A 16,844-nucleotide genomic window follows, 5' to 3' on the forward strand; every position below is an offset into this window, starting at 1 on the left:
GGGGCTACTTTCTGCCTTCGTTAATATTTTTTCTCAATTTCTCGGAGAAATATAATATTCTGCCTCTTTTAATATCCTCCAAAATACTTATTCTCTAGGCGATGGGCAAGGGGGGGGGGCGCTTCCCACACGATGATGTTTGGGAAAGTTGTAATTGAGTAACGAAGTGGCTCATATTCCTTATCCTTGTTTTATTCCCATCTATGCAGAGATATATTTTTGGAAAATGTTATGGTTTTTAGTCCAGTTTTTAATGTTCACTTTAATGATGGAACAATTTGTAATAATCACAGCATTTTCCCCTTTTTCCTTGGAAACAGTCCATGCTGGTGTTGATCCTGGTCATTCAGTATAATTATAATTTCAGCTGAGTGCTGTCAGATTGGCTCTTTCCTATACGATTATTGACTAGATAAAAGCTACAATAGAATCCACGTCTTTGCTGCCAATTGGCAACTGAAATGAACTGTAAGAGACTGTAAAGGGACAATATGTAATGTCTAGTTCTTGATGGGGCAGAATATCTAAGGATCAACACAGACACCAACCATGAGCTTGTTGCATCAGAGAATTAGACTTCCCCAAAAGCCTTAAGATCTGGCTTTGCCAGTTGGCTTGTGGCTCCAATGGGGAAATTCCACACTGGTGTTTGCTCAACTAATAGCAGTTCCCTCCTCTCCCCCATAGTCTCCTCCTTTCCTCCCCATCTTTAGTTATAACTGGTGTTTTTAACTTTAATGTGATTTGATATATTTATTCGTATATTTACATTTTCATTTTAATGTTGTGAGCCACCCAGAGTGTCCTTGTGGCAAGATGGGCGGCAAACAAATTTAATAAATAAATAAAAAATGTAACCGATTTCCATTACAAGAATGTACTTCCTGGAGGGGAAATCATGGCTTAAAATCGACTCCAAGTGCAGCCAAGGAAATGAAATATAGCAGAGATAGCTTCCCCGCAAGACCGAAAAATTTCAATTTCTAGAAAGGTACATCTCTGCATCAAGCAGAAAAAGGCAAACAGGTAACTAAGGCGACCGGGGAGCATCTAATATTACTGGGGAAAGCGGCATGAGTGTGCGCAACAGGGAAGATCCTGTCCTCACAGCATAGGGGGCATCGCATGTGAATACTTAAATGCGGGATTTCGTATCTTCTCCTTCTCTTCCACAGTCGAGGGAGTTTTGTATAAGTCGGCCCGCATTCTCCTGCCTTCTAATCAATTTTCCTCCCCCGGCCTCTCTCGTCCCCCGCCCGGACCCAGGAGAGCACCCAAATTCCTCCTCTGCTTCTGATTGGAAGTCGTCCTCCTGGCTGATCTTGCGATTGGCTACGGCTCGGTGACAATCAGAGAGTGGCCGCGGGGGTGGCTGGCGCGCCGAGCTGCTGCTTTTACTTGCTCTTCTCCAGCCTTTGCCTCGCTGAGCCGCTGCTGGAACGTTATCCCCGCGAAGCCGGGGAGGGGTAGACCGCAGGCGAGATGGTGAGTGTCAAGGCGACGCTTCCCAGGGCCCGGGGGGGGGGGGGGGTGCTGGGTCGTCTTTAGCACTAAAGGTGGGGAAGACAAAGATGCGCGGTGCTGAAGGGGGAGATGAACGGGGGAGAAGATAGGAAGAGAAGAGCTCCGAAGGAGAAAAGGGGTGCAGGCGGAGGGATGCAGCGGCCCACCCTGTTCCTTCCTATCCACCCCAGTCCGGATTGCCCCTCGCATTGCCCTCCCCCTCCCTGCCCTTCTGTGCCAATTTTAATAGCTCCGCCTTCAGTGGGGCATTCAAAATGGTCTTGAATAAGCATTAAATACCTGGAGTAGGTGAAGGGGCAATTGCCAGATTTGCCACCTATTATTTTTGGGAACCCAACCTGAGTTTGTTTCATGTTTCCACCCATCTTCTCCTTCTTGCCCTTTGCTACTCTTGAGTGCTCCAAAGCCTTGTAGCCACAAAAGACTTTTCCCCGTCTTTTATCTTTACAGTATGGTTTTGTCAATCACGCCCTGGAGCTGCTGGTGATTCGAAATTACGGCCCCGAAGTCTGGGAAGACATCAAGTAAGTAGAAGCCATCTGGGATTCAGCTTCACCTGAAAACCCCCCAGAGCCAAATGTTGTGCGCATAGAAAAACACTGTCCGGTCCCCCACTGGAACTGGCTCTGCTTCCTTGTTTTTTTTATCAGAAAGCAGGGTGAAAGTTTTTGGTAGGCTCTTCCTCCTCCTTGTCTCATGCCTAGTTGGAACTGAAGAATGAGGCTGCTTCCGCTGGTGGGGCTCTCTCTAGGCCATCGCTTTGCCTGGTTCTCACGCTCTGAAGGGTGCAGGAGAGAGTGAAGTTCTGGCGGAAGACTCTTAGTTCCCTAAGGGGGGAAAGAGGAGGTGAGAGCAGCTTGGCACTCAATCGCTTATGGGAAGAGGTTACCCTTTTTCCTGGCTGACTCTGACCTCAAAGTTGATGGGAAAAACAAAATAGGCAGCCAAAACTTCTAGGGTTGAGAATCTCCATGGGGGAGAGGATGAATAACATCTTTTTAACATTCTTGTTATAGCAACTATTTTTCAGGAAAGAGGACTTCTTGCTTCATGAATTTTTCAAGCAAGAAGAAACACCTTTTTCATGCACCTTTTTCTGGTTCTCCCTTACCTGGCATTGTGTCTTATTTTGCTTCCTTAATGTAAGCTCTTAAATAAATATGCATTAGGTTTGCAAAAACAATATATAAACCTAAAACCTGCGTCAGAAAGACACAGAACATGGTGCTTTTGAGTTAGTCTTGACTCCTGGCCACTGTCTGGACAAGCCCCTGCACTTTTCTTGGCAAGATTTCAAAAGTGGGTTGTGTCATTGCCTCCTTCCAGAGCTGAGAGAAAGAGACTGGCCCAAGATCACACAACTGGCTTTGTGCCTATGATTGAACTAGAAATCATGCTCTCCAGCTTCTGGACTGGTGCTTTAATCACATCAACAGACTGCAGTAGTTATCTCCATAATTTTATTCGGATCAACTTAAAATTCAAGCTTGCAGGTTTGCCATATGCCTTTATAGATGCTAAATACAAAACAACTTGTGTACTTACAGTATACGTGGATACAAACAGGCCAGCAAAAGAGAGCCATCCATCCTATCATCCTAAGAAGAATTCTGTAGAATGCAAAAGCGTTCACACTGTACACTATTTTAAGGTTATATTTATTATTAAGTCTAATATAAGCATTATTCCATTATGCATAAAATTAGTATGTAACTTGAGCAGGGGAATTATTATTCCTAATTTCAATTATTCCTAATGTTGTTCCTGATAACTTAGTATTTTTTTGAGCAATTGGTTGCTCTGGGCCTGCAAAAATCAATACATGTTCATCACAAATTTTTTGTTGCTGGGAAATCTTAAATGAGCTTTAATAAAATTGGTGTTGGATAATCTAAAATGGACCTTATGTGGGGCAAGTGATTAGGTATAATTTTCCACGGATTTATAGAAGTATTGTGCTAGAATTACATGCTGCGTGTTATATATGCAAACTTATAGCTGTGCTTTTGTTAAATATTAATGTTCAAAAATTATTAGCATAGCCCGATTGCTATATTAAAATCAATGTATGTAAACTACCCAATATCACAAAGTCAACACAACCCCAAAATATATGGAAAAGGAATAAAAAAAGATTTTAACATGTTATTTTAACATGTTGCTTGCAAATGTGGCAACTGGCTATAGGTTTTAAGTAACAAGCTTAAGGGTCTTTTTTAGACCCTTTTCACATCTTTTTTTTCCCTTTACCATAATTGAATGCCACTTGCTAACCGACAGGAATCTGTCTTATGGATATAAGCATATATATATATATATACACACATACACACACACACACACACACATATATATTTGTTTTCGTAGATTTTCACGAGTACAGGTATGCAGGTCTTGGCGTATTCGAGTCTTTTTCCGTGTAAGATTGAGAGTATCTTAGCGACATTTTGACGAGGTTCCACTCGCCATCTTCAGGCTGGTGCCTTCGGCTTCGTGCTTGTGTGAGCAAAGCGTGATCGGAGCTGTTGTCTTTCTATAAATATTGGTGTGTGTGTGTGGAGTGCTGCCTTTGTTGCTGTAAGAGGATTGGTTGGCTGTGTTGTAACATCTTGATTAGTTGATGGAGTTGATGTTTGCAGATTAGTCAGCTGTTTCGTAAAATCCTGTGTGGCTGAGGTACTGTGTGCCTATTGTTCTTTTGTGTTGTAACGACCTGGGTAATGGGCTGTGTGATGACATCCTGAGCTCTATTGTAGTGATATCCTGTGCTGCAACCTTCTGCGGGGTTGGCTGCGTTGTAACATCCTGAGCCGTTGCGTTGTAACCTCCTGAGTCCTGTGATGTAATATCCTGAGCAGATGGCTGTGATGTAACATCACGGGTTTTGGTTTGGTTCCAAGTTTGCGGTCTGGCCATGTGTTCATGGCGTGTGTCAGTTTGCTTTTCTTTTTCTTTCTTTCTCTTTCTTTCTCTTTCCCTTTCTTTCTCTCTTCCTCTTTCTTTCCTTTCTCTTTTTCTTTCTTCTCTTTTTTCTTCTTCCCTCCCTCTCGATCTCCCTCCCTCCCTCCTTCCCTCCCTCCCTCTCTCTCTCCCCTCTGCTGGCGCTGGGCATGGCTGTAGGATAACTCCCCAGCGCGACACAGTTCTGGGATGGTGGAGAGTCCAGGCAAGCTCTACCCCCATCGCCACCACTGGCAGTGCAGGACTGCAGGTAAGGGAGTAGGCTGCTAGCTTCCTTCCCTGCGGCTGGTGAACCCTGACATGCTTGCCTGCCAGCCACGCAGCCTTCCACTTACCTGCCTTCACAAGCTGTCCACGGGGACACCAGGAAGGCCGCATGGAAGGCAGGCAAGCATGGCAGGGATGCAGGGAAGGGAGTAGGTTAACTCCATTCCCCACAGCCAGCCGCCCCTGACATGCTTGCCTACCTTCCACACAGCATGGCAGGGCTGCGGGCAGCAGGGAAGGGAGTAAGGGAGGTAGGCTGGGATGGTGGAAAGCAGAGACTGGGTGGGGTGGGGTGAGTGAGCGGTGACCGGGGGACTGGTTCAGAGGCATGGCCAGCCAGTGGTCCCTACCGGTTTGGCGATCTAGGCCAAATGTCCGCTACGGGTTCTCCCGGTACTATTTCACCCCTGAAGCCATAATTTTGTGTTTCAGGTAAATTTTTACAAAGAGATAGCAAATGATTTGTGCTGCTAGTAGTAGAATTCTGTTTATATCACATATTATTCTTTAAGAAAGTAAATATATGTCTCCTATAGGGTCCTTGTCTTTTACACTGTTGTTTTCCTTATGATTAATGTAATAGTGATGAAGTAGCATGCCCAACTTTAACCTCTGCCTATGACAAATCTATATTTCCATTTTCTTAATTAAATCTGTGTTATGACAGGCATAATATTAAACTGAATTACACTACAGTAATTTAATTAACTAGAGATGCAAAAAGAGAGGTCCATTTAGCTATTTCAACATGTAGTTCCTCTAGTCCTCCCATGGGATATTTGCCAAATGAGTTAGATCTGTCATAAATGCAATATTTGACAATGCAATGTATATTATCTGCTAAAAGTAATTGAGTTTATGGGACTTAGCTCTTAAGAGGTAAATATATGAGTATAACCACATGAAATTTCAGAGTTTTGCAACTCTTTCATTTACACAAAGTGAACCAGAACAATACTGTTTAAACTGAAACAGGAGATTCATTATTTCTAGGACAGAAACAAAACAATACACCTAAAAATACACACACAAATGCTTAGCAAACCTGTATAGCAGGACTAATCACTCTTTTGTATCCTGTTTTATATTACCTACCACCTTTTGTCTGAACTTTCCAAGTGAGTCAAACCTGACCTTTTGGTTTATTTTCAAACTAGATCTTAAAGGATTCAATTTTTTTTACGGACTATAAAAGGCAAAAAATCATATTTTTGTGTACTTATATATGTATCATACATAAGTGCATAAAACCGAAGCTTTTTTAAAAAAATGATTTTTTCATCTATCATAGGAGCAGTGTGATGAAAACACTTGCCTTCTACTCAGAAGGTTGAGAGTTCAATCCTAGGTAATGGTAGACGTTTCTCTCCTAGGGTGCAAAGAAAAAAATATTTGCTGCAAACTCTGTGTGACATCAGGAAGGGCATCTGGCCAGTAAACGCTCGGCTTCATCCAGTAGCCCTGACTCTACCCAAATTAAGGAATTACACGGTCATAAAAAGGAAGTTTTTAATGTATCTATCCTACAAATTAAACAGATGTTGCACCCTTCAAGCAATTTAAAAGCTTAAACCAGGGGTAGTCAACTTTTTTATACCTAGCGCACATTTTTCTATTTCTGTTAGTAGTAAAATTTTCCAACCGCCCACCGGTTCCACAGTAATGATGCTTTTATGAAAACCTAATGAAAATGTTTTTAAATAATGCTATGACATTTTTTTAAAAAGTCAATTAAATTAAAAAAAAGGAAAGTGCTTCAGTATCGGACAAAACCCCTACCGCCCACCATGAAAGCTGGAATGCCCACTAGTGGGCGGTAGGGACCAGGTTGACTACCACTGGATTAAACAATGGGCTATCTGAGGAACTGTTTTACCCCAATGGGATTGGCTTGTCCCACCCAAGCCAGTTGAAAGGACATACTGTGAACTCAGTTGGTCAATGAATTCTGGTTGGCGGGGTCCAGAAGAAAAGCCTTTTCTGCTGTGACTCCTGCCCTTTGGAAGATCATGCAATTAGCTTTTCAGCTTTCCTAAAGGGACTGAAGAACTGACTCTGCCAACTGGCCTGGGCCCCCAAGGACGGCATACCATTCTAGACATGGCTAAAGGGCTAAGATTAGACACACAACCTTCCATATACATCTTGCTCCCTTCCCCCTAGCTTTCTCAATTTTTAGTCAATTTAATGTTACTATTTATTGCTTTGAGATTCTAAGATTTTTTAATCAGGGTGGCATATAAATTGAATAAGTAAATAAGTGAATAAACTTACACAAAATTTATAACATCTTTACCTGAATTAGAATCAATCTGAATCATAATCTCTGAATTTAAGCCACTTCCATCTCCCAAACATACACCCAAAGATCAGACAGGAAATTCATATACCTTATATAGTGTATTTTTAGTGCATTTTAATGATTTATTTACTTTTAAAAATAACAAAGCAGATTATTTGTTGAGAAATAATCTTTCAGGAAAGCAAAATATATTTACATATACCCACTGATTTTTAAAATAATTTTGTTCAAAGTAGTCATATCTTAAAGCAGTTTATAATTTTAAAAAATGTTAAAATACAGTGATAAAAGATTGTAAATTAAAATTTCCACTCATTACAGCATTTCCGTATCGGTATCATTAGTTAATATCATTCATATTTACATAAGCTCCATTTCTATATCCTCTAATGTAATCTATATTATTTACTTGCTTAAAGTATAATAATATTTACAGATATATACAGTGTTGTAGTAGTTATAGTATATAATACTTAATCCTTATACAAAGTTTTGCGTCAATCATCCAGTAGATGTATACCATCTACTCCACAGTCTATAATACTCAGATTCTTCTCTATCTTTCAGCTTCAAGGTCAACCTATCCATTTCTGCACACTCAAGTACCTTTCTTGTTATCCTTGCATCCTGAAGGGATATTATTCTGCTTCCAATTTTGAGCAAATGCTATTCTCATTACAGTCGGTATTTGTAATATTATATATTGAATTTTTTTACACATTTTTCTCCTAATATGCCCAATAAAAATAGTTCTGGTTTCATTTTGATCTTTTGTTCTGTAATTTGTTTCAGCCATTCCTTTATTTTAAGCCAACATTTTCTAGCTTTGGTACAGGTCCACCACATATGGTAGAAGGTTCCTTGTTTCTAGCTGCATCTCCAGCATTTGGGTGAGCGATTTGGAAACATTTTGGCCAATCTCACTGGAAGTAAATGCCAACAGTAAAACATTTTATACAGGTTTTCCTTATAGGCTGCTGACATTGTCAATTTATAATTTTTCTCCCATAATTTATCCCAGTGGTCCAATTCAGTACTATAGCCAAAATTTGTAGCCCAACTTATCATCGTCTCCTTCTCTGTTTCTTCTTCCATTTTATATTTTAGAAAGTAATTGTATGCTTTGGTGATCATTTTCCCCCCGTCCCTTGCAATATCTTGTCCAGTTCCAATTGTTTTCCATAGATGCCATGTTATTCTACATTTTTTTTATATTGTGTCTTAATTTAGAGATAGGGCTACCCCCCTATCTCTATTCCTTGGCTTTTTAACTCCTGTTCAGATTTTAATTCTCCTTGCTCATCTAATAATTCTTTGTAAGTCACAGTCTTGTTTAGGTCTAATTCGTTTGGATAAATCATTGCATCCATTGTTGATAGCCACATTGGAATTTTCATGTAGTGGTTTTTTTCTAATTTTTCCCCAGATATATAACAGTGAATCTTTTACTAAATGTCTCTTTAAATGTCTTAGTTAATGATATATGTAATTTTGCCCAATTATCCAAATATCTTTATATTTGTTGTATTAATTTATTATAATTGTTCTCTTTTATCGAGGAACATTTAGCCGTTAACCAAATCCCCAAATATTTCATCTTCTTGGCCATCTAAATCCCCAATTTCTCCTCCAATTCCTCTTTTTGCCTATTAGTAAAGTTCTTAGTTAGTATTTTAGTCTTTTCTTTATTTATCTTAAGCCCTGCTACTTTGCCAAATTCCTCTATTTCCTGTAATGATGTAATACCTGTCTCTAAAGGGTCTTCTATTATGAAAGCCAAATCAACTGCAAAGGCTTGTATCTTGTACTCTTTAATTCTCAATCCTCTTATTTCCCTCTTTTGTCTAATTTTTATCAATAATGTTTCTAGTGATAGAATAAATAAATGTGGGGATAGAGGACATCCCTGTCTTACCCCTTTGGCTATCCTAAATTTATCTGTTGATTCCCCATTTAATATTATTTTTGCTGATTGGTTGGAGTAAATTGCCCTAATCATTCCAATAAATCCCCCCCCCCCAATCATAATATTTAGTTGATTAATGAGAAGGTTCCAATTTAGGTTGTCAAATGCCTTTTGTGCATCCACGAATATCAGTTCTGCTTGTTTCTCCGCATGAGCCTCATAACATTCTAATATGTTCATTATAATCCATGTATTATTTTTTAAATGCCTATTAGGTAAAAACCCATTTTGGTCTGGATGAATAATGTAGTTTAGTATTTTTTTGACTCTTTCTGCCATTATTTTAACAATTATTTTGTAGTCGGCATTTAGTAGCGAGATTGGCCTGTAGTTTTTAATTTGCTGTTTATCTGTATTGTCCTTGGGTATGAGCATTATCAGTGCCTCTGTCCATGAGTTGGGTATTTTTGCTTGTTCTAGTGTTTCGTTATATAAATCCAACAGTAATATCTCCAATGGCTCTTGTATTTCTTTATATAGCTCTGCAGGAATTCCATCTGGTCTCGGAGTTTTATTGCTTTTTTTGTTTTTGGGTTGCTGTTTTCATCTCTATCATCGTCATTTTATCATTTAACATCTCCTTTGTTATGTCTGGTAGTATAGGGAGATCTCTCTCATTTAAGTATCGTTTAATGTCTCCTTTTATTATATTCTTCTGGCTATACAAAGTTGTATAGAATTTTTGAGCAATACTCTTTTCCTCTTCCATTTGGTAGTAGATAGTCCTATCTAAATCCTGTAACTGTTGTATTCATTTTCTTTCTTTCTTCTTCTTCAATTTATAGGCCAGACATCTCCCTGGTTTATTTGCGTGTTCAAAATAAATCTGTCTCAACATTCTAGGCTTTTGGGCCATTTCTTCTTGTAAAATTAGGTTTATTTTATGTTTAACCATATCTCTTTCTCCTTTAATTATCTCATTTTGAGGTTCTTTTTGCATCCTGAATTCCAATTCTTCCAGCTTCCCCTGCAGTTCCCTTTGTTGTTACTTCTTTTCTTTGTTCCATCTGGTCACATAGGCTATAGTTAAACCTCTAATGTAAGAATTAGTTGTGTCCCATAAATTTTGTAATATTGTACTTTCTTTCATATTCTCCTTCAAAAAGAAATCTAGCTCTTTTTCTGTCCATTGGATATTTTTTTTTCTTTCAAAACCTTCTGATTCATGGTCCATAGCAATAGCAATAGCAGTTAGACTTATATACCGCTTCATAGGGCTTTCAGCGCTCTCTAAGTGGTTTACAGAGTCAGTATATTTCCCCCAACAGCAATCCGGGTCCTCATTTTACCCACCTCGGAAGGATGGAAGGCTGAGTCAACCCTGAGATTTGAACAGCCGAACTGCAGAACTGCAGTCAGCTGAAGTAGCCTGCAGTGCTGCATTTAACCACTGCGCCACCTCGTCCATCCCCCTCTCCTTTTTGTTCTTCCCTTCCTATTAATTTTACTATGTGTCTGCCCATGTATTTGGCATTATCTCTATCTCCTCCACATCTTTTCCCAATTCCGAATCCATCCACACCATATCTATCCTGGACCATGAATTATTAGGGTTTTTAAAAAAAATATTGACTTCCCTGTGGGTTTGCTTCTCTCCATGTATCTTTTAAATTTAGTTCTTGTATTATTTCAAAAAAAGTGGCAGTATCTCCCTCTTATTCTTATTTTTGTTTACTGATTGTGTAATACTTTTTAGTGTCCACTACCACTGGTCTCCTACTAAACAGATGTTTTCCACTTCTGATTCTATTATCTTTCTGTTCAAATTATGGTAGTATTCTTTCTCATTAATATTTGGTGCATATATTACTGTCAATAGTATTCATTTTTGCCTTATTATTACTTCAATTAATAAAATTCTACCTTCTTCATCTGCGTAAATTTGCCTTGATTTTAACCATTCTTTTATATATATCGCTATACCCCTCTTCTTTTTCTGTGCCAAAGCCAAATGTAATTTCCCTATTTTGGAAATTCAAGGATGCCACCATATTGTTTTTTAATATGAACCTCTTGTAAGCAGATAATGTCCATATTCTGTTTTTGAACTTTGGAGAGCATTTGTTTCCATTTGGCCAGAGAATTCAATCCATTTATATTAATTGATATTAACTTAATTTCTTCTTCCATACTATTTGTTTGTTGTTTGTGTCTTTGTGCATAGTTAGTGTGAATTCTGTAAATTTCATCTATGTCATTTTGCATTTCTTGTTTACTTTTCTGCACCATATCAGCCAGCAGTTCTGCCATGAGGTTTAGCAGGTCTTCCCCTCTATTTTCTGTTATATTCTGAAACCTCAAGTAAAAAGTTGATTTCTCTAATTCAAGATGTATTATTGCCTCTTCCAGATCTCTGTTCGCGGCCATCAATCTTTCTTCCGTTGCTTCCAATTTCTTTTCAGTTTATTCTGTCCTACCTTCAATTATTTTATCTTCTGTTCATTTTTAACAATCACTTCCTGTATTTCCCCCATTTTACCATCCAATTTATGTATATCTTCTTTTACTTCTCCCATCTCGCTCTTGATTTCCTTGTGGTTTTTCGTGATTGATTCCTGTGTTTTCAACGTCACCTCTTGGATCATACTCAGAGTCGACTGCATATTCTGTAGACTCAATGTGCATCCTGATTTCTCACCACCCATCATATCTCCTATTAGTCTCTATCCTGATGAGGAAGCTGTCGTCGACATTGCTATATTGTTAATATGTTAAATCAGGGGTGTCAAATTCAATTTCATTGAGGGCCGCATCATGGTTGTGTTTGACCTCAGGAGAGGGGGCAGGGGGGCATGACCATCTTGATGTCACTCATGTCAGGGGTACCTGTGGTGGCCAAATGCTAAGGCAGGACTTACCTCAGACCCTCCCTCACTCATTATATCCTTCCTTCATTCCCTCCTTCCTTTTCTTCTTTTTCCTTCCCTCTTCATTCTTAATTGGACTTTTAATGACAATGAAGCTTGTTGCAATTTCCCAAACAAAGATGTATTCTTTCTGAGAAATATAACATTGACAGACTTACTACTTCTCATCATCCTACCATAAATTTCTCTGTTTATTGGAATAGAACCTCATATTACTTGTTGTCATCTACTTCACTACTGCATTTATACCCATCTAATTAATTTGCATAAGAATGACACTTGCATCCAAATGCTGCCCACAATGGTTTAATTTAATTTAATTTTTAAATTTCATTTGAGACAAAATCTCTTATGACTACCAATTTCATAAAAAACTAGGTGATTTACAATATTTACAAAATAAAATAATGTTGGTGAAAAGGTCAGTCTCTGAATAGAGTAAAATCGAATAATACTTTACAATCAAAGCAATATTTATGTTTGTTTTTTTAAAGTCATTTTGTATTCAGAGTTCATAAGGATGCCATGTACTTTTACTCTATTAGCTTTCCAAATTTCCAAATTCTTCCCAAATTTCCAAAATTTCCAGTGTTACTATATCTTACTTCCCCAATTAAACATATTCTGTTATGATAGAGGGCAGTAATGTTAAAATGGCAGGCAAGACTGGACAGGCAGGGTTGTGCCCCTCTTATGTGAGATAAGACTTCAATTGCCGGATCATGCTTATAATTTTGATGTACAGTAGAACGGTCACGTCCATAATTCATTGCATAACTTTGGTCGAACCCAATTTGATCGTGACCAGAACCTATTTTTTTTAAAAAAATTGGTACTTACAAAAAAAATAGTGCAGAAGGAGAAATTGGCCGTGAATTTTTTTTTAAAATTTTTTGGTCGGAACCTGATTTGGTCATGGTCAGAAGCGTTCATGACCAGAGGTTCTACTGTAATTGACTGTCCTTGTGGATGTTCTGTTTGTATGTGCCCAAACTGATGTTGGATCTTGAAAAATGAGATTTCATATGAATAAAGTAGTGTCCACAACAAGCCATGTTTAACATGACAAGAATGTATCATGAGGTGATTGAGCAAATGGCATGTATATATAACAACAAGTTGTCTGTAACAAGTTGTGTCATTTACATGAAGATTTAAGATTCCCCAAGCACTCAAAACTTTAACCTTAGTCTACTGTCGACCTCACTCCATTCCTAAGAGGTCTTTAAGGGGCGTGCATAAGCGCACCAGCGTGTCTACAGTCCCTGTCCTAACGTTTCTTTTTATTCGTATCCATGTATCCAAAATCATGTTTAGACATATATACATTGTCTAATACATGCTTGATGAAATAAATAAATAAATAAATAACATATAAATAACTTGTGTCATTTACATGAAGATGTAATAAAAAACTTTCTATATTCTTTCCCTTCTTGACACCAATATTTATTTTCTTTCATTACCTATCATTGTATAAAGTGGCTTTCAAATAAAAGAAAATATCTGATTTGCTTTTACAACAACATTGTAAGTCATCAAAATATATTCTCCTAGGGTTTTTTTATTATTTTGGTATTGTCAAATTATCATATCTGCTTACAAAAATGTTTTTTAATTATCTTAATTTGAGATATCACCTCAGCTTCAGATAAAATTGTATGCAAATATTCTTAGTTTATACTCATTGTCAATTTATTACCACAAATACATGTAGAGTTAAATAGAATGTGCCTAATAAATCACATATTGCTGAGCTACTGAGATGGGTGATAGAATGGTGACACAATTCATGGAAACTTGTTCCTTTTCATAACATGTATTAATTTGATAAGATGCTGCCACACCCATATTGAGTTTTAGCTGCCATAGACTAACATCATTGCCTTCCTATACCATAATAATTATAAAGATATTCATCTTGCAGGTCAGCATTTCTGAAACAATGGCACTGTAATTCACTCTTTTTCCAAGTAGGCATGGGATCTCATTTTTCTTTCCTTCCAGGAATGTTTCCAGATATAAATATAAAGTAATAAATACAGGCACATGCCTGAAGGTGTGTTGAAGGAATTAGAAATTAAATCAATGGTTTCAGTTTATTATTTATTTATTTTGTATATGATGAGACCATGACAGGTGTGTGTGTGTGTTTGTGTGTACACACACACACATTATCACTTACGAGTATACTCACTTTTGTTGCCAGCAGTTTAGACATGAATGGCTGTGTGTTGTGTTATTTTGAGGGGACATTTACACTGTTATACAAGCTGTATATTCACTACTGGACATTGTATCCAAGTATCATTTCTTCAGTGTTGTCACATGAAAAGATATACTTAAATATTTATAAAATGTGAAGGGGTATACTCACTTCTCTCTCTCTCTCTCTCTCTCTCTCTCTCTCTCTCTCTCTCTCTCTCTCTCTCTCTCTCTCTCTCTCTCTCTCTCTCTCTGTGTGTGTGTGTACACACATACAGAATCCACGTAATTATAAGTAAAACTTATATGAGGATATGGCAATGGCCTCATAACTGGATGTCCAATTCAGCTATCCAGGCAATTCCCTCTGGCATTGTTTAATGGAAATCTTATAGTGAACCAGAGAACACATATCATGGATAGTCTTGCACAATGTGTTTAATAATTTGCATATCAGCCCCACAATTGCAATAAGGGGCATCTTTCCATCCCCACTGATACAGGGCAGAGGCGCTTCTTCTAGTACCACACCCAATTCTGTTCAATTTTGACCAGAAAAAGTGAGGGAGATCAAAACCAAGCGGTTTGGTGGAGGGATTACTAATGGTCAGGCCACAAGAATGTACCATAAACCATTCCTCTCTCCAGATATTCTCAAGGTTAAGATGGATAGACATTAAGTGAATAGCTGTTTTCCAAGCTGGATTATGGGACTTCAATCTTGTGATGGCCTGGTGAATAGAGATGGCCTTGTTCAGCAACCTTGACTACAGCCAAATGAGAACTTGTTGTTTTCTAATGTGGAGCAGTATGATATTGCTAAGTACTGGTGATTAGTGCACAGGAGTGGGATGGCAGAGATGATATGCATTGTCCGGCGAAGTTAGACATTAACCATTTGGATGTGGGTGTGGTTAAGCCATACACTGGCAAACTATTCAGCTGTGGAATAAACAAAGCCAGGCTGTTCATAGGGTGTTAACATCAGCAATCCAGGTTGTTCCCGTCAGTCTATTCAAGTAAATGGTTGCAACTTTTCAGTTTTGCAGATGTTTTTTCCAGGTGCTGCTGAAAGGTTGGTGATCTGTCCAGTGTTATCTCCAAGTACTTTGGAGAGTTACTATATTGTAAAATACAGTTCTGGAACTACACTAAAGGCTGGTAATTTGTGTACCTATTGCTAAAGTGGAATGTAGCTACTTCTGTTTCTGTTAAGCTTGGTTGGAGGCACAGTTTTTTGAAATAGCCGTCCAGTTTCTGGAGATCTTAAGATCGCTGCATCACTGAAATTGGTTTCTTGGTGTGTGGAATTGATATCATCAGCATAGATAAATTTTTGAGAAACAATTTCAGGCAGGTCATGGATGTACAAGTTAAAAAGAGCAAGGGATAGCAATAGCAATAGCAGTTAGACTTATATACCGCTTCATAGGGCTTTCAGCCCTCTCTAAGCGGATTACAGAGTCAGCATATTGCCCCCAACAACAATCTGGGTTCTCATTTTACCCACCTTGGAAGGATGGAAGGCTGAATCAATCCTGAGCCGGTGAGATTTGAACAGCCGAACTGCAGAACTGCAGTCAGCTGAAGTAGCCTGCAGTGCTGCATTTAATCACTGCGCCAACTCAGCTCTCTAGAGATAGCATAGCATTGATCCTAGTGGTAGTCCATTATTCAACTTATGATATTTGCTTCTATTGAATTCCGTGAAAACTTGAAATAACCTATTATTCAACATCTTGTTAATCAAGGCAGTGGTGTTATGATAAGATGTAACCATGATTAGTCTGAGAAAAAGTCCTCTCCAGATAATATCATAGACTAGAAAGAGGTCAAGACAAACAGAGACATTTTCATGATTTCATGAAATGATTTCAGTGATAATAGTTCTTTCCTCTCTTTGCTTGCATCTGCTAATGTGTAGTGGGTGGCTGAGTTTGCAGCTGTTTAAAGTGGGTTCTGTAGATTTTTTTAAAATTAGAGTTTAATTTTGTTATATTAATTAAATTGTCATATAGAACATCAACTCTAACACACATACTAAATAAGAATATCAAAACTGCACAATAAAACATAGAGGAGCTTTTGAATCCACATTCTATTGTATTAACCATTTTTTCTTGATATAATATCATGACTGACTGCACTGAAAATGGAAAAATGAGCTCTTGGTATGACGCAGATTGTCAATCAAGTCAAGTCAAGTCAAGTAGGTTTTATTGTCATTGCAACAATATACAATACAGTACACAGTGAAACAAAACAACGTTTCCCCAGAACCAAGGTGCTACATCAGACAACATAAATAAAAAAAAGAAAAAGAGCAGGACACAGGACTACATATAGCTCACAAGTATTTATGGTTCCAGTTTTTTTGTGTTGAGGAGTCACAACAATCATGCAGAATCCAGATGGCAAAAGGTTTAAAAGTACCTCAATTCAAGAATGCTTAGAATTAAAATCTACTCTTATCATCTTGGCTAGAATGGCAAATAGATAAATTGACTAGGTAGTCCATATCCATGTTTCAAATGCATTTCTTCCTGAAAAAGCAAGAAAACTGCTCTGTGTGATTTGCATCCTAATGGAGAATGCATTTAATATTTACACTAGTCCATAGCTTTAATACCTATATAATAGCTTTTACCTACCAACCAGGATAGAATACCAGAAGATCATAGCAACTAAGCATAGGTTGCCACTTATGAGGACAGCTCCATTAGCTGTGCTAATACTAAATCATACCTTTAAA

General features: G+C 38.1%; 1 protein-coding gene across 1 annotated transcript in view; it reads left to right on the plus strand.

Moving 5' to 3' along the window:
* The first annotated feature begins 1,387 nt into the window (after window positions 1-1,387).
* The window catches only part of GUCY1B1 (guanylate cyclase 1 soluble subunit beta 1), a 69,781-nt gene continuing 54,324 nt past the window's right edge, over window positions 1,388-16,844 (plus strand). Inside the window, exons 1-2 of the mRNA XM_032224573.1 lie at window positions 1,388-1,485; window positions 1,975-2,048. Of these exons, the coding sequence (XP_032080464.1) occupies window positions 1,483-1,485; window positions 1,975-2,048 (77 nt within the window). The 5' untranslated portion in view covers window positions 1,388-1,482. The remainder of the gene's footprint in view (window positions 1,486-1,974; window positions 2,049-16,844) is intronic.

This window comes from Thamnophis elegans, chromosome 9 (assembly GCF_009769535.1).
Source record: "Thamnophis elegans isolate rThaEle1 chromosome 9, rThaEle1.pri, whole genome shotgun sequence".
NCBI classification, from domain to species: domain Eukaryota; kingdom Metazoa; phylum Chordata; class Lepidosauria; order Squamata; family Colubridae; genus Thamnophis; species Thamnophis elegans.